General features: G+C 44.2%; 1 protein-coding gene across 1 annotated transcript in view; it reads right to left on the minus strand.

Annotated features, from left to right (window-relative positions):
• The window catches only part of camsap2b (calmodulin regulated spectrin-associated protein family, member 2b), a 37,697-nt gene that overhangs the window by 5,354 nt on the left and 8,228 nt on the right, over positions 1–24,115 (minus strand). Inside the window, exons 3-12 of the mRNA XM_080836370.1 lie at positions 16,828–16,989; positions 14,861–14,944; positions 9,939–10,080; positions 7,341–7,480; positions 4,816–4,906; positions 4,590–4,683; positions 4,400–4,425; positions 4,180–4,249; positions 3,223–3,474; positions 696–2,625 (exon numbers count right to left, since the gene is read on the minus strand). Of these exons, the coding sequence (XP_080692496.1) occupies positions 696–2,625; positions 3,223–3,474; positions 4,180–4,249; positions 4,400–4,425; positions 4,590–4,683; positions 4,816–4,906; positions 7,341–7,480; positions 9,939–10,080; positions 14,861–14,944; positions 16,828–16,989 (2,991 nt within the window). The remainder of the gene's footprint in view (positions 1–695; positions 2,626–3,222; positions 3,475–4,179; positions 4,250–4,399; positions 4,426–4,589; positions 4,684–4,815; positions 4,907–7,340; positions 7,481–9,938; positions 10,081–14,860; positions 14,945–16,827; positions 16,990–24,115) is intronic.

The following is a 24,115-nucleotide window of genomic DNA, read 5'->3' on the forward strand; positions in this document are numbered from 1 at the left end:
GTCAGAGACGCTGCCTCAAGGCACGTCACGCCATGCAACACCCTGTCACATCATCTCGTTTTAAATGCTTGATTTCTGCCTTCTATAATTCTAGTTGAGGGAAAACCTGCTGAGGGCAGCGTGGATGGTCTTTTCTTGTTTCTAATGGATGTAACTCATAATCATGCTTCTGAAGGGTATACATCCAATGTTTGGTTGTGCTGCAGAGAGCCAGATAAAACTGAATTCTCCTTGGAGTGATCAGTGGCATCTTCTGTGATTGTGATATTATGACTGTTCTGATCTCTTAAGTTCAAGGCTGTGTGCTGCAGCAGCAAATGCTATGTGCTGTTCCGCCTCAGTAATTTATGAGGCTCTGGCCCACTTCCAGGAGCAGAGCGGCCTCCCAAGCCGGCATCACAGAGGGTTCACTGACACTGACTGACTCTAACACGGACTGTTTCTGGCCTACATTTGCATAGCCCGTCTTCTTTCGCAAATAAATTCAATTTGCCACTTCACTGCACAAATCCAGACGTCCACCTCCCCACAACGAGGACACATTTCTCAGATCCCAATGATAAACAATGTCGCCAATTAGGAGAGAATTATGTAATGTAATTATGTAATGACAGTCATAGCAGGCCAATCTGGCTTTTAAGGGGCTGGCTCTTTTTTTTGTAGAAGTAAAGGGGGATGACCGCTGAAAGACTTACCCTGTAGAAGAACCCACAGCACATCTTTTGCTCTTGGTTCTCCAGTCCCTGCTCTCCGTCTGGGCCAGAGTCCAGGCCCGACTCCTGTCCTTCCACGGGCTTCAGCACAGACAGTGGTACCTCTATCAGGTCCTTTTTGGGCTGGGTCTGCTGCTCCGTGACGCCGGTGCTGCTGGTCACAGTCACAGACGCTGGCTGAGACAGCACCTTGGAAGCAGATCCAGGTCTGCCGTTTGCTGCTTTCTTTCCGGTATTTTCTCCTCCCGTCCTCTCCTCTTTTTTCTCTGCTGTTTTTTCCTCAGCCTGAGCAGCCTGGCTGTTCTCCAGCTCTGCACCTGCCCCCTGAGCCTGGTCTTTGGCTAGGTCTGGAGCCTGTCCCCTGTCCTTAGGCTCCTGCACGTCGCTTGGCACCGCTGAGGGCCTGGAGTCGTGGCCCAGGTAGGTGAAGGAGGTGGTCTGCGATTGGCTGGGGGAGAAGCGGCGTAGGTGGGGCAGGCTGTCCACCGACTGGGGCGTGTTAAGCATGCGACTGAAGGGCGTGACCTTCAGCTCGCTGGGGCGGGGAGTGCGTGGCGTGCGGGCGTGGAAGGAGGCCGACTTCCTCTTGATAATGCTGGGAGAGCGATGAGTGGTGCGAGGGGATCCGGTGCCGCCGGTGACCGAGGAGGACAGGATGGGCGAGAGGGAGCCCACGGAGCCTCCGCGGCCGGCGAGGCTGCTGCTACGAAGCTCCCGCAGCTGCTTCTGTGGCGATGGCTGCGACGGCGGGGATATGACCCAGGCCTGCTTGTCTCGCATCTGCATGATGGACTCCTGCTGGCTAGCCAGCCGCTGCATCTCAGACTGCAGGAAGCCGAGTGACGTGTTGAGGCGGTCGATGGTGCGTGTGTACTCCGTCATGTCCACCTCAGCGCCGCAGTCCTCCACAGGGGACTTGGGCGCTGCGCCGTCTGGCTTGCACCTCTCCAGTCCGGCGCCGCCGACACTGCTGGGAGCTGGCCTCTGAGCCGAAGAGGTGTCCGCGATTGGTGAAGGGGAGGGAGGCTTGCTGAAGCTCAGGGAACTTGCTGTTTCGGCCACGGGGGAAGGGGAGCTGGAGCTGCCCTTCCTGCGGACCACGTTGAGGAAGGCGGTGCGGCCCATCCTCTGGCGGTGTCGTGTGAACGCCGCCTCCACCTTCTTCTTCTGCGCCTCAATGGCGCGGCGCTTCTCCTCCAGCTTCATCTTCAGATGCACCATCTCCGAGGCCAGGATGTGGCCAGGGTCGCGGGGCGAAGGGCTCTGAGCGTCCCGTGCGACCAGTCTCCCCGCTGCTGGCGCGGGATTCGCCAGTGTTGCTGCTGTTGTTGCGTTTGGCAGGTTGAGCTCAGAGCTCTCAGGCGTGTTGCTCCCGCTGCCGCTGTTCCGGCCCTCGGCCTGGTTCCGCTTGCGGAACTTCTGCTCCGCGAAGCTGGTCATGCGGATGCCGGAGCCTGTGGACGAGGCCGGGCTGCCGCAGCCCAGCGAGCGTGCGCCCATCAGGGTGGCGCAGGGGCTGGACGACTCCAGCAGCGGGCACGACCGCACCTCGTAGTCCTGGTCCATGTCTGAGTAGTCCTTCAGTGAGGAGTCCTCGTCCTGGCCATCCTGAATGTCCTCCGTCTTAACATGGATGCCCGTGTCCACCTCCGTGGATGTAGAGTTCAGGTCACCGTCATCTACCCGTGCTTTGGAGTCGAAGTCGCCTGGCTGGTCATCATCGTTGTCGTGGTTGGAACTGGCGGTAGCATCGCCAGTCTCCCCGGCGTGCAGGTAGAAGCTGCTGCCCCCACTGCACGAGGGGAGGCTGCCGTGGCTCCTCTCTGAGTCATGGATGATCTTCAGGGCCTCCTCTATGCTGGGGGTGCTAGGCTGGGGGGTATGGTCCTCTGACAGCAGTCCATTACAATGCCTGGGTGAAAGGGTACAAATCATCATCAGTGTGCTAAAACAGACTGGTGTCTTGAAGGGCTATCAAACATTTCCCTGTTTACATTTCTACAAACGCCACACATCATTTGAGATGACTAACTGAAACTGCAAAGTGCAACAGCTGGCTCTCAAGAAAAGACCTTTTCTAACGAACTATCTGTCACAAGTTGACTCTGGCCTGACACAATCTGCATCTTCAACACTGGGTAATGAGGTTACGTGCAATGACTAAATCACACAGCACACACTGCAGACATTCCCACCCCCACCCTCACTATATGTGCTATGTCCAGGGAACAGATTACATTACATTAACTTCTTACCACAACTAAACAAAACACAACCTGTGACATAAGCGCCTGTCAAATAACCATAACCATACTTCCCATGGCTTCGGCCTTCCTACAGCTTTCCTATGTGTTTGCATATACAACTAAAGCACTTCTATGCTAATACAGCTTTCACATCCCACGTAAAGTCTACTTACAGCTAAGCGCCAACCCTGATGCTCCCACAGATGCAACAACTGGCACACATCACCGACTCTCCCACCTCAGAGCATAAACGGCTGTCTTACTTAGCATCGGTCCTGATGCGAGGCCTTCCCGCTCGTCTGTGGGTCTCCGCAGCCTCGTTGCTCTCCTCCTCCTTGATGTAGCCGTCCTGGCCGTTGACGGGCTGGAAGGAGAGGTTCCGCCGCATGTCCCGCTTGGTGTGGTGCGCCTTGAAGCCCAGGCCCTCTGTGCTGGCGGAGCGGGTCATGCCTGGCTGAACCGGCACCACCTCGTCGTCAAAGGGGATCTCAAAGGAGATGCCGTGAGCAGAGGACCTGGGTCAGGGGTGAGGAAGTCCGTTCATGATATTTGCTAAATTACTCAAAGCTCCGTTTAACTAGAAGGTTCTCTCGGAAAGAGCAGACCTCCGCCAAGACCAATGTATCCTATCCTGTGAAAACAAATCCTGGATCCACCCCTTGATGAGAATCCCCACCAAAATGTAATGGGTTATTCCTTGGCTCATGCTTCACCCCTTCACCAAATTTCATGAAAATTGATCTGTTTGTTTTTGCGTTACACTGCTGACAGACAAATAAATTAAACAAAAAGACTGACAGACAAATATTACCTTCTTGTAACAATAACAATATACTATTTACTCTATTATAATTAAATTATATTATAATTGAATTATAATTTCAACTTTTATAGTGAAGTAAAGTGAAAGCCACCTGGGGAACAATGGTCACACTCACCATATTTGACATTCATTAAATTAAGAAGATGCACTCAATAATGCATTAACCATAGCAACTGATATTAGAGAGTAATGCTAACTAGCTGTAGTGTTGAAACTTTTTAGTATTTATGCATGTTTATGCTGACAAATGCCATAAAGAATGTTAATTAAAAGATCCTGTACACACCCTTCTTTCCTCTATTTTATAAAATAACTTTTTCATGTTAAATGCATCTAAACATATGTAAACACATTATGTAATATTCAAAAATGAAAGGTTAATGTAAAGCGTAATCACCGTTTCTCTTTGGGCCATGTTCCCACACAGCCATCCACATAAGACATGGAGGAAGATCGCTTTATTAGAGCTGCAAGGAAAAAGCCTATCAAATCTCTGCTGCCCAAAATGACACTGTGCAAAAGAATCTGCATGTATAATACTTTAACAGTAAGAACATTTAAAAACCTGCAAGACAGCTGCAAAAGAAATGTTGTTTAAGAAATAATTGTTCTCTTACCTGAGGGTTTTGCATTTGGTTGTGAGCTGAAAAAATAGCATGTTTAACAAGATGTTTTAAAGCAACCAGGTAAACAAACAACTTAAGCATTGACTTAAGCATTTTCAGCAAGTTTAACTGAACTTGTCAGCAAAATGTGTGCACACTATGTTATCAGCTATATGGTAAACAGCCGAGTAAACATACACACCTTGACGGCTCAGGACTACATGATCTCTCCATGAAGCTAGGTTTGTTTTTGGAAATGGGAGCCATTTTTGTTGACGACTGTGTCGGCTCTGAAACTATCGAGACAAAGACCAACAGTTCCGCTTTTAGACAACTAGCAAGCAAAACCACAAGCGAACACACACACACACACACACACACACACACACAGACGAATTGTAAAGTAGTCTGCAGTTGGACCTGCTCACCTTTGGCATCGAGGGAACGGGGCTGTACAAAGGAAGGCTTCACCACTTCAAACCACCAGAACAGTTCGGCCATAAACACAAGGTAGTTACTCTGCAGGACACACACACACAGCCAGCAGAGACCAATGAGAGTGGATAATGGATACAAATAAAATATGTGTCCTCAGAACAAATAGGACAGTGTGTGTGTTTTCCCCCAAACAAGAGTTACTGTGCTCCGATTGCAGTTGCCAAGATTTTCCAGAGGATGTCTCCACAAGCCACAATTCATCTAATTAAAACAACAGTAAACAACAAACCTTTGTCACACACATTGAAACTCATTACTTACACTGCATCAAGCTGAATTTGCCTGTTTGCCTTCCAGATCTCTGCCGTTGCATAAGCTCTGTTTTCAAGAGAGGCCAAATCAAGTCTGACCCGTCCTCACTGCATGACAGTCCAAATATGATGTCAGCAAGAGACCTTTATAACTTTGCTATCTTAAATCAGACCATTTTCTTATTCTCTTTGTGAAATTTGATGCTCTTAAAACCATGTGACTGTACCACTGAGAGCACAGCACTATACAAACCCTTTACTGTGCAAACATATTCTCTCAGTAACAAACAGTAGAATAAGACCCCTTCATTAAAGCGTTTGGCTTGTGTTTATGAATTGAAATTAGTTTGTGCGTGTCTGTGTGTGTTCACAGCCAATGCGAGGCAGGCACAACTGGTTTATATTCACGAGGCATAGAGGGCCTCCAGTATGCAGTGTGGGATGAATGCCTGAATACCACAGCTCTGCCAACTCGGTCTCTCTCGCACTCTTTCTGTTTTTCTTTCTCTTTCTCTCACTGTATCTTTTTTTTGCCCTCCTTTTCTCTATCCCTCACACTTTCACTTTCTGTCTTTTTCTCTTCTTTTTTTGCCCACTCTGTCATTCTCTCCCCCTATTTCTCTCTCTTTCCTTCCCTCTCTCCTCCAAAAGGCTTGATGCCAAGTGTCATGTGCCTGAAGCCCGCTTTCACACTTCTGCTCTGTCACAAACTCTTGTTCTATCTCAGGGCCACCAGGCTGCTGCACAACTCAGAACTATGCAAGTGAAGGAAAGTAAATGTGCTAAGCTGAAATGTCAACTTTAAAGACACCCCAGGCAAAACTGTAACTGTATGTTCCGTTTCTCTAGTCAGTTTTAGGATTATGACCATTTCATTGCCCGTACTCCGGCTACCACCCTGTCACTGGAATGTATAACTTCATTCCTGTCATTGAAATATATACCATTATTCTTGTCAATGGAATATATATCATTATTCATGTCACTGAAATATATACCATTATTTCTGACACTGAAATATACATCATTATTCCTGTCAATGAAATATACATCATTATTCCTGTCACTGAAATATAAACCATTATTCCTGTCAATGGAATTAATATCATTATAGAGGTGAGATCAGCAACACTCATTTAATTCAAACTTTGTAATATTTGTCTTGCCCTGAATCCAGTTCCATTCGAACTGAGCCTGAACTTCAAAAATACACAACTTTCCACCATGGCTGTTGCCGGGAGACAAAAACAGAAAATATGAAAAAATAAAGGGGAAAAAATTTCAAAGCCATCAGATCTAACCTCGGCAGGGAGAAAGTTCAGCCCAGAGGGAGCGAGTGTTCTTCTCATGCTGTGTTAGGGTGACTCAGCCTCTCATTGGAGTTGGCAGTACAGTAGGCCATATAGACACACACACACACACCCACACACACACACACACACACCCTCTGCTCAACACCATTCCCTCCATCACCTCATTTAAACCTTGCGTGACTCACTCCCTCCAAACGGTCATTTCCTAAATACTTCTTCAGTCGCTACTTTTTAAATGTTTCTGTGTCTGTAAACACCATGATCCTCTATACTCTGTTAAGAGCAGACTACACACACACACACACACACACACACACACACACACACACACACACACACACACACACACACACACACACACACACACACACACACACACACAGCTCTACACACTTCCATGCACAGTAGTTCAGTTTGTCCATTCCATTACTTGTCTATCATCTGTGGTTCTGCATGTTATTTCCACTAATGCAATTCAATATTTTCATGAATTAACCCAGGAACAGTTCTGCTCCTGCTTTGCTGCCAAAACCAGAATCTTAAATCAAAGTCAGACTCGTCTGTAAATCTGTCTTGAGCACACTGAGTTTCAGCAGTGCACCTAACTTGTGAAGTTAGTTCTTCAAAATGTTTATCTTAATCAACTAACAAAGGCAGGTGTGATCAACACTAAGATAATGTGTCCAGTACCCAAAGAGTCTCTTTATTACCATGTGTTCACACTTCCTGAACGTAATAATAATAATAATAATAATTCATTTTATTTGTTAAGCACTCTTCATTCTAGGCAGAATCTCAGAGTGCTAACAGTAAACAGCTTTGCATAAAATCGAATGGCTAGAACTTTCCTGACAGTAACGGGATTTACATAAAAGCGTTTCCCAGGCCTACCTTGATGGAGGACGAGGCGTAGAGCATGTCCTCCAGGCTGAAGTGGCAGCAGCAGTTGAGGTTCTCGCTGCAGAACTCCTGCACCAGCTGAAGATTGTACAGGCTGTCTGCCAGAGACATGGTCTCCTTCAGGCAGATATCTGAGGGAGGGAGGAAGAGTAAGGAGGGGAGGAGCGGAGAGGGGTGGGGTAGAGGCACACGCACACACACACACACACACACACACATTAAAATTATTTATTTGAATCCACCAATCATATTCTCTACAGAAAGGATTCAAACATTTCTCAGTCAAGTCAAGTCAAGTCAAGTCAAGTCAAGTCAAGTCAAGTCAAACTTTATTTGTATAGAACATTTCATATTTACATAGACTCAATGCGCTTATTAGGTAAAAGAAACACAATAAAAAATAGTTGAAAACATTTAAAACCCAATAAAGTAAATAAAAGTGCAAAAGATCAGTAAAAAAGAGAGTAAAAGAGAATAATCATGAATTATATGCCAAAGAGAATAAAAAAAGTTTTAAGACCCTTCTTAAAAGATAATACGGATTGAGGTGACCTTAGTTCTATCGGTAGATTATTCCAGAGGATTGGAGCACAATAACTAAAAGCGCCGTGACCGTTTTTTGTGTGAATTCTGGGGACATTAAGAAGATATTTATTGGAGGACCTTAAGTGACGGGTTGGGTTATGAAGAGATATTAGATCAGAAATATAGGGAGGGGCTGGATTATTTAATGATTTATGGACAAGAAGGAGTATTTTGAATTAAATTCTTTGTTTAACTGGGAGCCAGTGAAGAGATTTGAGAATAGGGGTGATGTGGTTATATTTGGGAGTTCTAGTGAGTATTCTAGCAGCTGCGTTCTGGATGAGTTGTAGTTTGTTTAACATTTGCTGAGTTAAACCAGCATAAAGTGCATTGCAGTAGTCTAAGCGACTGGAAACAAGAGCATGCATTAATTTTTCAGAATCATGTTGTGTGAGAGTGTTACGTACTTTAGAGATGTTTCTGAGATGGTAAAAAGATGCCTTAAAAATGTTGGATATGTGCTTTTGAAAATTAAGATCAGCATCGAGGGTCACTCCTAAGTTTTTCAGGAGTTGAATACAGCTTTGTGACTCATGGGTACAAGAAACATCTCCTACGCCCAACAGCAAGACGACCTATAGCAGTTGATACAGAGCAGAACTTTGCTAGTTGTTTAGATTTTCTCTTACTAAGTCCAGCCCACTGACCGAAAGCTTGTGGACATGCCTCAGACTTACATGTATAGCCTAGGTCTCTCATATTAGCAACAATGGGCTTAGTGCTTACAGTTAGTGACGTCACACAGAATAACTCTCTCTCACACTCACAAGACACGGTAAGGGTGTGGAAACCCCTGGCCCCTGTTTATCTTTGAAAGCTGAAATATGGAGGCTGGTCTACTGAGACGCTCTCCTCCGCCTCTGATTGGGCTTGCCTGGAATCTGACTAACGTTTGTTTGGAGGTTGCGTCATAACCTGGCGTCAGAAACTGCACATGGTCCTTAGAGCTATCTGCGTCCACACAGGTCTTACGAGCTCGAGGAAGGAAGCGGAGATCTGGTTTATCTCTCAGTAAATTTCCCAAAGACTTTCGACTCTGTTGTCCACTTCCTGCCCACTGTGTGACCAGTGCTTTGTTCTCTTATCAAACAGTCCACTCTGGGAAAGCCAAAGATCAGAGGAGGTTTCAATCTCTTTGTTTCCTCCTGTGGACCCGCCACCCCCCAGCTCCATATCTACTGGTGCTGACTAGCTGTGCTGAGTGCTGGGGAGGTCAGGTCACTGGGAGGGGTGAAGCTGTCTGGTCCTATCAGCAGCTCAGGGTGCTATGTGCCTGCCACTGAAACCCCTCTGGCTCAACAGAGACAAACTCATGACTGACAGAATACATGCCTGAACACACGGACAGTGCAAGGGCACTAACAGAGGCAGCATCAGTATTAGTGCCGATGTCTGATGTTATACATCATTCTTTATTCCACACTTTCAGCTGTAAATACATTTATATAACAGTAAGGTCTGGTCAAACTATTTATACATTTCCTATTGGAAAAGAGGCATTCCATGAGCGGGGAAATCCTGACACAACTCCACCTTAACTTTTCACCTAAACCATACTTTAACCGTTGAATTGTATGAAGTCGTGTTTATGGTGCTGTGATTACCTGCAGCACTTTGCCTCCGGCCTTGTGCCTACAGACGAATCACAGCCGTGGGCATATCATTTAGCAACCCTACTCTCACTCTAGCATATTGCTTAAACACACCAGCAACAGAATAAAACTAAATATTGTTGTTTTCATTTATTCTTTTTGCAGTATGATTACTCATAATGCCTGTTGCAAGCACAGCTTGTCCTGATTAGACTTCACTCCTTTCGTGTGAATATACCACAATATTAGCAAAAAGTACACACTGTTCCAGTTTCAGTAAATTTGACACTGATTATGTGTCACTGATATGCCTAACGTCAAGTCAAAAAAAGTCCAAAATATTTCAGTTGACCGTAGATGAGATCATATCTGTGGCTGCCAGTGTGTCATTTTAAAGGAATTATTATCGAACCTTCCAGCCTGACAGAGGTGGGGCAGTAGAAGTGGAGCAAGGCAGCCAGGGCGCAGCCGTCTGTGTTGTCCTTCAGCAGGTTGTCCACCAGGGGGAGGCAGTGAGCTGGCCTGGGCTTTAGGTCCTCCCTCCTGTAACGTGACTGCAGAGTGAAACAGCCCACAGAGATTCAGACGGAGGCAGAACAGAGGCACTTACACACACAACCCCACCTCACCACCTCCACAATGCAAATACATACACAGACATACACAAGCATACAAGGGCATGCATATGGACTACATTCATAAAAACAATACACACTCTCTCTCTCTCTCCCACACACACACACACACACACACACACACACACACACACACACACACACACACACACACACACACACACACACACACACACACACACAAACACACTCTCTCTGTCTGTCTCACACACACACAGAGGTCTCCGGAGCAGTTTAGTTGTGAGTTATTTATCCACTGCAGGGCAAAGAGGGGCAATGACCACAGCAGGGGGAATAACAGCATGCAGAGGAGGGCAGTAAAAGCAATAACATCCTCATTAATGCCACAGAACCCCATGCCTTATAGACTCTGTCTACCCTGACATCAGGGTCTCCCTGAAAACACATTTTACTCTGCATCTCCCATTAGTCATCTCTATTGTTCTGCCTTCGTGTTGATACAGGGGGAACGTTTCCATCTCTGGGTCCCGTACATTTTAAGGAGAAGTGTTAATCAGTCTGTCAGAGGGGAGGGGCATCCTGCACTGGGCTACAGTTCTGCTGAGTAGTGGGATGGAGAGAGAGAGAGAAAGGGGGGGAGAAGAAGAGAGAGAGAAGGAGAGAGAGAGAAGGGGGAGAGAAGGAGTGGGAGAGAGAGAGAGAAGGAGAGGGAGAGAGAAAGGAATAGAAAGAGAAATGTAAGGAGTCTAGACTGATAGCGCCTTCCATTAACCTGAGCTGGAAATAATAAATTGTCCTAAAGTGGGCTTCGAGCATCCAAGGGGTTGATTTAGACTCTAATAATGCTGCTTTGGCAGAGAGATGTATTAAAATACATTACATCTGTCTACGCCTTTGAGATACCATAACTCTCCAGCTATACATCACTGTATTCATGTTTTAATTCTCAGTCCAGTCATATAGGCTGTGAAGCTGTCAGTGTGCAAGGGAGGCATTTTAGCCAGGCTTTTGTCCAGCTATGAAGGAGCTCCACACAGCTATCTGAGTTTCGGCCTACATCGCTTACACATTCACTTTTGTTTTGACTGTTTTTAATCAGATATTACATTCTGAACCAAACATCTGTGATCTGTTAAAGGAAAGAATGGCCATGTTTGTCTGACGTGTTTTTCTTTGAATGAAATTCACAGTGTTAGTGGCTTGGGGATAATATGTGTGAACAAAAAGCACGGATTAAACTATGACGGTCCAGGGGGAGGAACAGGTCAGATCGAAAGAGAGGGGGGCAATCTTAGGTGGGGTATCAAACTGGGAGTGGGTTTGGGCTGGGAGTCAAGGGTCAGGGGTCAAATGTATGCAGGGGCATCAAACTGGGAGAAAGAGCACTGGGATGGGCCAGACCGGGTGACTGGGGTACCAATCAGGGGAGGGGAAGGGGGCAAAAAACACTAACATGGGGGGCGGGGGGCGGGGGGCGGTGGGCAGGAAGGAGAAGTAGAGAACCTGATGGTGGGACTTACAGGTACCAGTTTCCAGTACCATTTGGCTGAAGACTTTGGCCATGAAATAAGACGAGATGACACCAAATACAAGAGTGACAGAGGGGAGGAGAGGAGAGAGGAAGAGCCGTTAACATTGCAGCTGTGTCATTGGTCAATCGGTGAGCCTATTCAGATTCAAGCATAGAATCAGAGTTGAGTAGAGTGGATGGAATCACTGCTCTTACATGTTCTGTTACAGTCATGATATACCCATGGATACCATTTAATGGCTCAAATGCTTAAATCAAATCACACACAAATACATTTTATGCCACTAAGTTATCAGCGGGAAAAAAATCAAGAAATTAAATATGTAATTAAGTCCATTCTACTCATTTATAATTGTACGGATTCAAGGGTGCCATGGTACATAAATAAAGAGAGTGCAAGGACTCCTATACAGTCTAAGAAAATCACTGAAGCATTCCCCTGTGCTTCTTACAGTAGGGGAATTTGTATAGAGACTTTACAGAACCCTTTGGAGAACTACTTTGATGTGCCCCTTTGAGATTCTGCCCTTCATCTTTCCAGCAGTTTTGCAACCTTGAGCTGTTCACGGACAAGTGCTACTCTAACCCTGAAAACGGCCGATTACGGAAAGGCACTGACCTTGATCAGCTGTGGATCAGAACCTGACCAGAACCTGACCGGAGCCAGTCCCGTTACAGAGTAAGCTATTATGTTGCCAAAGGGACCAACCCCCTTTTAAAGAACACAGGAGAAGCCTTAATATTCTAAGATTGCATTTAACAATTACTGCAATGGAGAATTACTGTAAGTGTTGATTTGGGTCTCAGTCTCACCCTGATCATACCCAAACCTAATCATGACCTTATGTTTAGGACAGACTCTAGATCAGCATTAGGCAGCTTCATGAAGGTGAAGACCTCATGAAGACTCTTAACACAGTATTCTGCGTACTTACTCCACATTTGAACTGAATTGAGATTTGTTTGAGTTTATGTTGAGGGCCTGATACAGCTAAGCAGAGCTCTTTTTAAGATGTAATTCAGTGCACAATTTATCGAATATAATTTAGCTCCGTAGTCACTGGCACCAACGGAGGTCAATGGTGCTTTTATATCCCTCTTTTACAGGCCTGCTTTTTGATGAGGTGGTGTCTGGTGCTCAGTACTTAGGTAAATTAGTTCAGGGTTTAAAGCAATAGTGGTATAAGTAAGATTGCTGTACATTTAATCTACGGATGAACAGTGCTGCTCATTAAGCATATAATATAAAAATGGAGAGATGGAAATATTTCCCTTCTTGATCACCACTGAGGGATTGAGAGCTCTAGGTAGAGACTGAAGCCTGTGAGGCAGCCAGTTGAATGAGAGGGCTCAGGGAGTAAATCTGTATTAAAGCTAAAATACCCTGAGCCTTAAGACTCCACACAGGCACCCACAGATACACACGCACACACACACACACACACACACACACACACACACACACACACACACACACACACACACACACACACACACACACACACACACACACACACACACACACGGCATATTGACACATGCGCACACAGACACACACAACTGAGTGCAGTTCAGTCCAGACTTAGGTGTGGATTGTTGACTGTGCAACCCAGATCAAATTAAGTCACAGCAACATGGCCTGTCCTGACCGCTCCAGATCTCCCCTTTCCCCTCATCCAGGAGTCATGAGCCTTTTGTCTCCATCTTCTTCTGTCTCTCTCTTCCTCATGTCCCTTACCTTCTCTCTCTCTCTCTCTCTCTCTCTCTCTCTCTCTCTCTCTCTCTCTCTCTCTCTCTCTCTCTCTTTCTTTCCCTCTCTGATACAATGGGCCTCTTCACAGAAATATTCCCACAGCCCCTGCCTGCTGAAAGGCTTCTCCTGCCATGAAGAGGTGATTGGATTTGGTTGCAGCTCTTTAAAGGGCTTTTGAAGGTCTGGCCGATGTCCTCAGGTTGTCCATGGGAAACTCTCTGCTCTTGTAACCCAACCTTTACACGATAATGGCTTTAGTTTTAAATTGTCTTACTTGACCTGGATGTTTATGTATGTTTTATCTGATCTACTTTGTTAGATACAGCTAAGGATATAAAATAGATGCATCATTGACGTTTTTGAGCCTTAAACCAGGTCGGACCATTTCGATACCCTTTGTGGTGGTTGTTGTTAAATTGGGTTTATTGTGGACAAAACACGAACAGACTATGGAGTTACACTGCTTTAAATGGCTTCTGTACTGTGTGTGTGTGTGTGTGTCTATCTATGTAAGTGTGTGTGTGTGTTTGTTAACTTGCTATAATCCAACTGGTATTTAGAATTTAATGACATTTTACAGAAATAACAAAAAGTCTTTCGATACATCTATTTTTTGTGTAAAGATTGAATCGTGATTCGCACTGCAACCTCACAGAGAGGAGACGGTCATGCAGTTCAGGTAGTTCCATGCATCTGACAACTCACAAGTATTAAAATATTCAACTGTCTTCTGCACTTTACTCTGGCAATCATTTTAAACAATTCTGCCAGAAACACACACCGTACTACTGCATATCAGGCCAACAGGTCGTGCGACCCATATAACAGCTGACTCCTGGAACAGATCTAGCCTCGTTCTAGAGCAGAATCGTTCTAGAGTGAGCAATTATTCTTAAAAAAAAGGTTCAATCTAGAGAGCAGATTGAAATTTGCAGGAGCAGCAGGCGGCAAAAAAAAAAGACTCGCTCACTGTTCCCTGTGTTTTGGCCTCTGGTGCATTTCTTTCCACCGCTGCGACTGCACTTGACCAGCCCAGAGAGAGAATAAGATGGTCTCACATGAGGGAGGTTTGTTGTTCTTGGCCGAGCATAGAGGGGAGGTAGCAGAGGCGAGAGGAGTCTGATCTTAATGAGCTAACAGTGCTTGTCAATAGTTCCTATAAACCAACAAATTCAGAATCCACACATTACCCTACCCTCAGGGTTTTATGCGTCGAATATAGTATATGTCATCTAAGGGATTTAGTTTGGTAAATGAACTGTTAAACCCTGTATTTGCAAACTGTGCTTTAACGAACAAGATGCAGTAATGCATCATGTAAATTATTAAATGATTTGACTCCATATGTTCTTCTGTTTATGTGTATGTGTGTGTGTGTGTGTGTGTGCGCGTGTGTGTGTGTGTGCGCGTGCGTGTTCATGTGTGTGTGTGTGCGTGTGTGCGTGTGGACTCACTCTCTGGGCTCCAGTGTTCTCCCCAGGGGGTGCCTCTCTGGTCCTCTGGTCCTGGTCCAGAATGTCTCTCAGATGCTCATTCACCTGGACAAACACACAGACACACACACGGAAAGCACACACAGAGAAAACACATACACACACACACCAGGTCATGTTATAAAACGTCTTATGTAATGGTCAGTCAGCTGTCTCCTACTGCCCATTTAAATATGCATGTTGACACTGCAAAAAAGGCTTTATGCGTCACATGTTGGGTTTAGACCCTTCAAAATATTACGCTGAAGAGGGGAACATTTCAGGGAGAAGAAGAGAGATATTTTGATCTTCTCTGTTGGCATTTTGTAATTCCTGTAATTGTTCCATTTTTCAGGCAGTTTAATGTGCACTGTTTAACATTTTGAACACTATGTCTTCTCAGGATGATTCCATGCTTGACTGCACCCCGGTATCCAGTCTGTGACAAAGGGCAGGGCTCTATATTAGACAAAAAATCTAAGATATGCAACAGAAAATGTATAAATCCCAAGACTTCCCCACCCCCACCTTTGAGCTTATTTCCTTTTCTTAGGGGAGTCCATAGCCAGCATTGCAAAACACTGGCTCTAAGGCAAAGCTCTCAACAGCCTGGCACGCTCGAAAAAGCCTGAGGAGCTTTGCTTGTGACTGTGTGTGTGTGTGTGTGTGTGTGTGTGTGTGTGTGTGTGTGTGTGTGTGTGTGTGTGTGTGTGTGTGTGTGTGTGTGTGTGTGTGACTATGTGTGAGTGTCATTGTAACCTCTGTGCTGGAGCAGGAAGCACATGAGCTTCTCCTCTGTGGAATGTAAACAAATACGTCCATTTTCAGCTTGGCTAGTTGAAAAAAAAGGCTAACCCCGCCCCACTCCCTACAGAGAATAAGAGACAGCCCTATACCTACAGCACATGCATTTCATGATATCGGCGAGTGAATCTCCCACTCAGTAAGTTAGGAGATAATGTGTGTGTAATTTAAGAAATTACATCAGGCTCACTAGAGGCCAGTCAGAGCCAAGTTCAATAACTGTGTGAACTTGGCTCAGAGTGTCTGATGATTTGTAAGGGTAAAATAATTCCCAAACTAGTCAAGCGCACCAGAAATATTATTTCTAATTGGTTAAAGGACAAGCTTAATTGGTTAAAGGGCTCAAAGCTAGTGCTAACAGCTGCTATCTACGGAAATAGGTCTAGCCAAAATCTGGCCATCATCTGGCCTGGATCTGGTGCAGTTCTACCAGACACATGCAAGCACCAAGCCTCTATCTGGGAGCCTGCCGATGCTTGTGGTCCATGGCTGCAGGCCACAGCCTTCAGCTGCTATCCTTTCAAAATCCAAAGTCAAATCCCCCAAATCCACTGTTTAAAAAACAAAGCGATAAAATCCAGATGATTGTAAGCAGATCTAAAGTTTAATCATGATTAGTTTAAATCAGGATTTAAATGGGGCATTTATGAGCTGCATCAATTCATAAGGCTGGTAAGTCTGGGCCGGGATTTGATCCAGATGATAGATTTGTGGACTCTCTTCTGGTATATGCATGAATCTTCTACAAAAACAATTTATTTAATATAATTTTATATATTTAAAATAACATTATTTTCTCTGTCTTTTAGGCCTAAATATGAGTCATCATGGTAATGAGCAGTGTAATGTAGTGTAGTGTGTTTACTAGCAGTTTTGAATGAAACGGTTTCAAAACTAAAATAATCTCTGAGGGTCAATTCCTTGTGTGACAGACACAGGAGAATCTTAGACATGTCTGTCAGTTTCCTGAGCAGCTGGTCTCAGTGACCTGCTGGGAGTAGAACTGCAGCCAGCGGTGGCCTCCTGGGAGTCAAGAATTCCTCCTGCTACACCCTCGACCAAACTCAGATTCTTCTGATGCCGGTCAGGATATAAGGGATCTCTTTTGGGGGTGGTGGCATTGGGGGTTGGGTGCAGAGACTAACCTTGTTTAGCCAGATCGTCACGGCATCCTCTGCATCGTAGGGAATGTCCTCGTCTGGGAAGAGTGGACAGTATCGCTGAACGCAAGAGAGGACACGCTCCACGCTCACCATCTCCACCGTGTAGGCCATCATCAGCGTGTCAATCATCGCCAGGTGGCAGCTCTGATGCAAAACAAAACCTGCCATCTTTAATCTCGGTCCATGGAAAGGGCCTTCTTTAATCCCTGTCCATGTTTTAGGACTACTGATTTTATTTAAACTCTGGCTGAAGTCAAATAGTCTTTTTTGCTTAGGAAGGTTCCTAACTGAGGTTAATGACCCGGAAGTATCAAAGTGGCAGCCCTGATAAAAGCTGGTCGAACTCTCTAAATGTTTAGGAAAGGTGCTTCGGTGCTTCCTGTCTTATGTCCTTTAGCATAGGGTACACTACACCATCCTTTATGAAAAGGACAGACTACTGTCTGACAATTCCTTGCGGCAGCAAGATTTTAGGACCCATGTCAGCAACATTCGCCGTTGCATAATTACGTAGCCTAGTGTCAAATTCTCTTAACACCGTTGTCTTTTCCTTAAGTTTTAATTAATTCTACTTCACCTCTTTCCTTGACATTTTCCATCAAGGTCAAGGAAAAGTGGTTAGGAAAAGACATAGAATGTAATTAATCGACCGCAGCCTCTGTGTTATAACAAAAGAGACACTTTTTTAAAAGTCAAGTTGCTTTATTTGGACAGTAAAAGAGGTGTTTCTTTTCCTCTACTGAAGTTTTTGAAACAGGAAGCAGAGAGCAACACAAAGACTGACATTCTGCTGGCCTTTCCAATCGCATTCCACTCTGTTCTTAGTTAAACCCCGCCTCTTCCTGTTTGCTAAGTCTCCAGGCCTTTTACTTACTGTGGCAGGATGGCTTGCAGGCACACCAATGTGGCTGCAAAGGGTTTGGGAGTAGCTAAAGATGTTTATTTAAGGGTACTGTGCTCTATAGTAAAAGTGTACAACTTTATCTTTAGGCTAATGGCCTTTGCATACTTCTGTGCTTGTGAACTCAAAACCCATTCACGGAGCAAAACAAATAAAAACAAATGGCAGAAAAATACTGAAATGGCCTTTTAAACTCGCTTGGCTCTCCACAAAGGGTTTTCTGTCTTTCCAAATCTCTCTCATGATGCTGTTATTTCAATTACGTGTGATGATACTTCCAGGGCAGCATCACAGCCACTAAGAAACTCCCAGGCAAAAACACAACCTAACAGACTGTGACTCAACCACGGCACTCAGTACACAAGCCTCCATTCAGGCCCCAAGCACCCCATAAAGGAGCTATTTCAGTTTACCAGTTTACTAGATCTTTGTGTTTCCCATCGAAGGAAAATCCACAGCTGTTTATGTCTATACATGCATACACTTATGCATGCACACAACCAAACATAAATGCAGCCACATATAAATCTATACATACAGAACATGCAACCATACATTATCATACATACGTACATAGGTAGATAGGTAGGTAGGTAGATATATAGTTAGATAAAAACCAAACGATGTAGAAATACTATGAACAGTTAATACATGTGAACCAGTCATTTGAAGGACAGTCATGTGAAACTTAGATGTATACGGTATACATGTCTATATGCTGAACTAGGACTGGGCCATTCATGCCGCGATAGACAATAGCTCACTTGCATTAAGACATTTGTTAATTAAATGTTTTTTTAAGATTGGTTGGTTAGGTGCAAATTCGTCAGCACAAAAAACACATAATGAAAACACGTAGTTCAGTTGCATGTACAAACCCAAAGCATGCTTCTTCCCTGACTAAGAAACAGCCAATCACATCTCTTGATTATGTTGTGTGCCACAAGAGACACGCAAACAGCCAGTCATTTATCAGCTGTATTTCACTCATCACAACAATAATCAGAGTTGAATGCTAGTTAAAGACAAGAGCAGTTAGGGAAAAAGCAATAAAGATTAACAGAGGGCTCACCAGTATGGTAGTTTTTAAAGGTTTGACTAGATCAGGGCACAGTTGTCTAGAAATTGTTTAGTTTCGACCAAGACCGAACCTGTTTTATCTGACTAGTCTAGAGACTGACTAGCACTACTCCAGTTGACTTCAATGGAACTGGTTATTTCAGTTCATAGTTTTAACAACTATGAGAGTTTGTCATAGTTTAATATGCAATTTGTGGAGTGCATTTTGGCTACATAAATGGATTTAGGCTGTTGAACTTAATAAAGTAACAGGAGCAAATGGCGCCTGGGTCTGGCATCTCTCTCCAATGGTTGCAGTTAAACCTACATTAGACCCGTTATTCAATTTAATTCAATTGAAATAATAATGTCAATTTTCCATTTATCGCTGGACGGGATCTCTAATTTGGAACTATTTGCCTGTACATGAACCACTTGACCGTTTAGCGACATCTGTTGACTCAACTCTCTGATTTGATCATTTCAGCCGCTTCCACCTAGCCTGGATACCAGCCTGAACTCCGCCCACAAAATTTTTGGTCTGGGAGATTCAGTCTGGAATCGAGCTAGTTGGGAGGGTTTAAACGTTTCAAAAATGTTGAGAAAGCAATCTAAACCAATCAAATTGTAAGGGCGGGCTTTATACGTTGATGGACAGATGACCTGATGATAGATAGAATACCGGTATACATCGAACAAAGATGGCGCCGTCTCGGGAGCTTAGTGGGACATATTTGATATGATTTAAGCTATCTACACGACTTTTTTTATGTCTACATTGACTCGGTTAGTTGTGTATACGCAACACCAATGTTGCCTAGGATTGTAGGTTTTAACTTAAGCACTCTAGACCATTATTGAAAGGTTATGCTAACAGCGTAGACAAAAAAAAACATTGAAACCAATGGTAGCTTCTAGCCTTGAGTGCTAATTAAGTAACGTGAGCAGGCATATCTCAACAGATATTGACAGCGCATTCATTTTGAAAGAGGAACAGAGAAACGCGATCAAGGCATTTGTCGATTGAAAAGATGTTTTTTGCCGTCCTTCCTACGGGATCAGGTAAAAGTTTAATCTATCGTAATAATAGCCTACTACGTTGCTCTGATTGGTTCTAGGTATCCAATTCAGCGAAGAGGAATTTTCTTTCCTGGTTCGTTGAAACACGCCCCATAATCACAGCCCAGTGGTCCGGTCTCAGACTCATATTCTGACTAGAATTATTAGTATGACATCGTCAGGCTAGCTTCCACCTACTGGAGCATGCAACTTCTAATCAGTCACCTCCTGCCTTTGCTAAATCTACAGCAACAGCCCATAATCTACAATGAAGTGGTACTAAGCTGCTATGCCATATGATAAAACATTCAAATGTTTGTTTGATTGTTATATTAAAGTAGTTAAATTAAAGTCTTAAATTATTTATGAATGACCTAAATTATATACCCCCCCTAAAAACTCATCTCTGTGCCTCAAAAGTTTTTTTTTTTTGATGATGATGATGAACAAAAACCTTTCATGGCTTTAAACTGTCTCCACTCCAGCTCTACATCTTAGTCTCATTAAGTATTCACTGATCTATGAATATGCAAATTAACCCCGCCTCTAACCAGCCACTCCCCTGCAGTGCTATCTCTGCTCCTTTAACACACAAGTTTTTTCCAGCGCATACACTAGACTGACAGATGGAGAATTATGAGGAGCAATTTGTTGAATTTTACAAAAAATGTACTGGATTCAAAAAGGGGACTGCTCCTTTAAATTATGATCCTAAACGCACAGAATCATATTTTTAATCAGCGGGAGGCCAGTGGAGCTAAGGAGTGTATAAGGCTGAAGCTAGTGTGGCTGGATTAATGTCAGCGCCTAATGACACTCTGCAGTCTGACTGACCTCTGCAAGGCACACGCTGGACATGCACTCATGCATTGCTAGGAAAATGCTGCAGTGTGATGATACGTGCAGCGCTCTATGCTGAGAGCAATACCTCAGAACAGACCGCTAGCATGTGGTAATGTGTTCATAGAGAAAAAACAGTGTAACTGACTGAAGAACCGGTTTAAAACTTTAAGCTGATTAAGTCTCCCCATTTTTGTAATGAAAATACAAAACAAACCCAGGTTCAAATGACCTGACAGTCATTAAAACAAAGTGCTAACATGATACAGGACATGTATGGGTACTATCTTACTAAGGACATAACACAGAGAGGACTAGGCTGATTGTACTCCACTACATGGCCTAATGTGTTGGTATAAAGAAACAGGTTATGTCACCCTGAACAGCTAAAATTGCTCTAACTATTTCAAATGTTAAGCTGTTGCAGTAATTGAAGATAAACTCAAAGCTTGATTAGCACTAAGACGTGCATCTCCAGAGAGAAAAGCCACTGTGCAAAGCTCACTGCTGCATGGCCGTCTGGTCAGAACCTTCCTATCCAGGAAACCCAGCCTCAACTGGAAAACTACTGACTCACAAAGTCAGCACAAAGTAGCCTAACCAAACACTGAGTAGCAGCAAGCCATGTCATTCCATGACCAGAGAACACACCTGGCACATCCACATCCACTGCAGCAATGTGGGTCTCACAGCAGTGTGTCTGACTGCTCTGAACTTGTGGACTCTGCGTAACATCTTTGGCTGTGGGTGCAGCTGTAATGTTTTCTACTTGGGGGAGAGTGTGACGCTGGTGCTGGTTTAATGTGGGTAAAACACACACAGTTCAGCAGCCCTGAATCAACAAGGCCCCTTAACAGGGCAAGTGTGTGTGTGTATGTTGTTTGGTGAGCTGTAAGCTTAGCATGGCTATTGGTCAATACAGAGCAGTTTCAGTAAGAGGCCTTACTACATTTAGCTTTTTTATTTTAAACATTATGGGAAAGGGTTTATTGTAAACGAACGCCTGGCCATCGAGTAGTTGAACACAATGTTTATGTGGATGTGATACCTAAAATAAGTAAAATTGCACCTGATTATAACAGCTACATCACCTAACTGACTTTCAAATAAACAGTACTCACATGCGGTACGATATGATAAAAATGATACCAAAACCATTTACATTGCTAAGGGTCGTGCCAAATCCTCCTCAACACCATGCTTCCTCAGTTGAAAGGAAAACCCTCCGTGTTTTATTCAGTGCAAAATCAGCTTCACTAAGAGGGGATGTGTGTATGAATGACATACTGCGAGTGCTTGAGAAGACCCCAGAGAGATCAGAGAGGCTTCCTCGCGTGCAGAGACTGGATGACTTCAGTCCAGACTAACATTACTCCACCCACCTACTCTTCTTTCCACACGTTACAAACACTAGTAAGTATATCTTCCTTAACTTCTTACCATCTGTGAAACAGCACTGTGTTTGGTAAATAATGGATTTTCTGAAGGCCACTGGCCCTGGAGTAATCCTCTTGGACATAATTAATAGTGTGTGGCTGTCTAGGCATCTGCACAGACATGTCACGGATGGACTCACGAGGGACACGATATCCTTATATGGCCCTCGGTCTTTACAACAGCGTTCATACAGGGCATGGTACATACATGGCTAGGTGTACACTTGCTGAGGACAAGCCACAGAGACACAGAGGGCTGTTTCTCTGCTGAAAAGAGTATTTTAATTACATTCCCATTTCACTGTCTAGCTGACTGTGGCCGTTAATGGTGTTGTAAGGGTAGATGGACCTGGAAACTACAAAAAGAGCAGCTCTTAAATGGGCTCAGGAATAAGGGAACTTGAGGACCCCTTGTTACCCAAACAAAGGCCTAATCAGGCTTTAAATCAAAGGCCATATAAACAGCATAATTTAAATGTAAAACACATGGCAGCTCGATAGTGGCCACTCACTGTGAGAAAAAAAAGATCTTGGCAGAGATCAGCAATTTCTTTGAAGCTGCACTAATCATGAGAAACATACTGCACTCTAAATGGGCCAGCCACAGTTTCTCATTTGAACAAACTGTTCATTTAACTTGGATCCTATATGGATGTATAGTATACTGTCTCCAGTTGTGGCTTACTCTTATCATCTGGGGGAGTAACTTTAACTTACTGTATATGAGACAACCACAAGTCTTCTAAATCTTTAAAAAGGCAGATGTATACCTAGTCCCCTGCAAAGCATCTCAAGCATCTTAACCTCTCAATTCTGACCATATTCTGAAAGGTTAACTTTGCCTTGTTGTACAGGCACCGTCACAAAAACACATGCAGAAGGACAGAGCTCTGTGTGTGTGTGTGTGTGTGTGTGTGTGTGTGTGTAGGGCAGTGCAACCGTACACATAGTTCAGGCATCTCAGCAGGTTTGATGACCCCACTGTCTCCTTCACTTTAGGCACTGTGTCAACGAAGGGCAAGGGACACGATGAGGCTGAACACAGGGCTGCTTTTTTCTTTTAGGAAGTGGAACTCATCTATGTACTACATTACTTGTCCACTTTCCCTGACTTTTTTCTACTGGTGAGTCAGTCAAAGTATAAATGGAAAACACAGTAAAACTAATTCACTTCTATGAAATATTGATGCTACACCTAATTGCATCACATCTATGGGTAAAGACCAGGCCATGTGTCCATTTCAGGTTATTTAGTAGACGTATTTTCTTTATTGCAATGGCATGAATAACAACTTCAATTTCCAGAACATTTTACCAAGTAAATGGTCCATATACCTATTAGGGTGTAATATGAGAAAGCACATTTTTTTTTAAAGGCCTGTAGTCTTTTGAAACACACTCAAAATGTCCCCCTATGTCCATTCGGTCATGTGTTTTCTCATGTTGCTGGAGCACTCCTTGTGTGTTCTGATCAGACCTCAGCCTGGAGTGAAGTGGCTCTTTTAAAAGCGTGCTGTGACCAGATGAATGGGTGGCACAGGCCTGTAATGACAGCACTGCCCCAATGCTGTTTTAAAGACTCTCAGTTGCCTGAGTATAAAAAAACAATTAGCCCTGTCTGTCTGTCTGTCTGTCTGTCCAGCTAATGCCACAGGGAAGGGTGGGGTGCCTCTACCATGACTTAAGTAACACTGACAGAAAGAGAGAGACAAGAGAGAGACAGAGAGTTAATTAGGGAAGGAAAAGGAGTGAGAGACAGAGGGAGACAAACCTGAGGAAAAAGACAGGTTGCGGGATAGAGGAAGAGGGAGAAAGATATAGGAGCAAAGAGAAGAGAAGGAGAGAAGAGAGAGAAGTAGGAAACTGAGGGAGAGTTGGAGAGAGAAAGATACAAAGAGAGAGAGATAGATTTATAGTGCCCTTCTTCCCCATATCTGCCAGCACAAACTGAAGGGGGGGGGGGATCATAGGGTGG

Source organism: Sprattus sprattus, assembly GCF_963457725.1.
Source record: "Sprattus sprattus genome assembly, chromosome: 4".
NCBI lineage: Eukaryota > Metazoa > Chordata > Actinopteri > Clupeiformes > Clupeidae > Sprattus > Sprattus sprattus.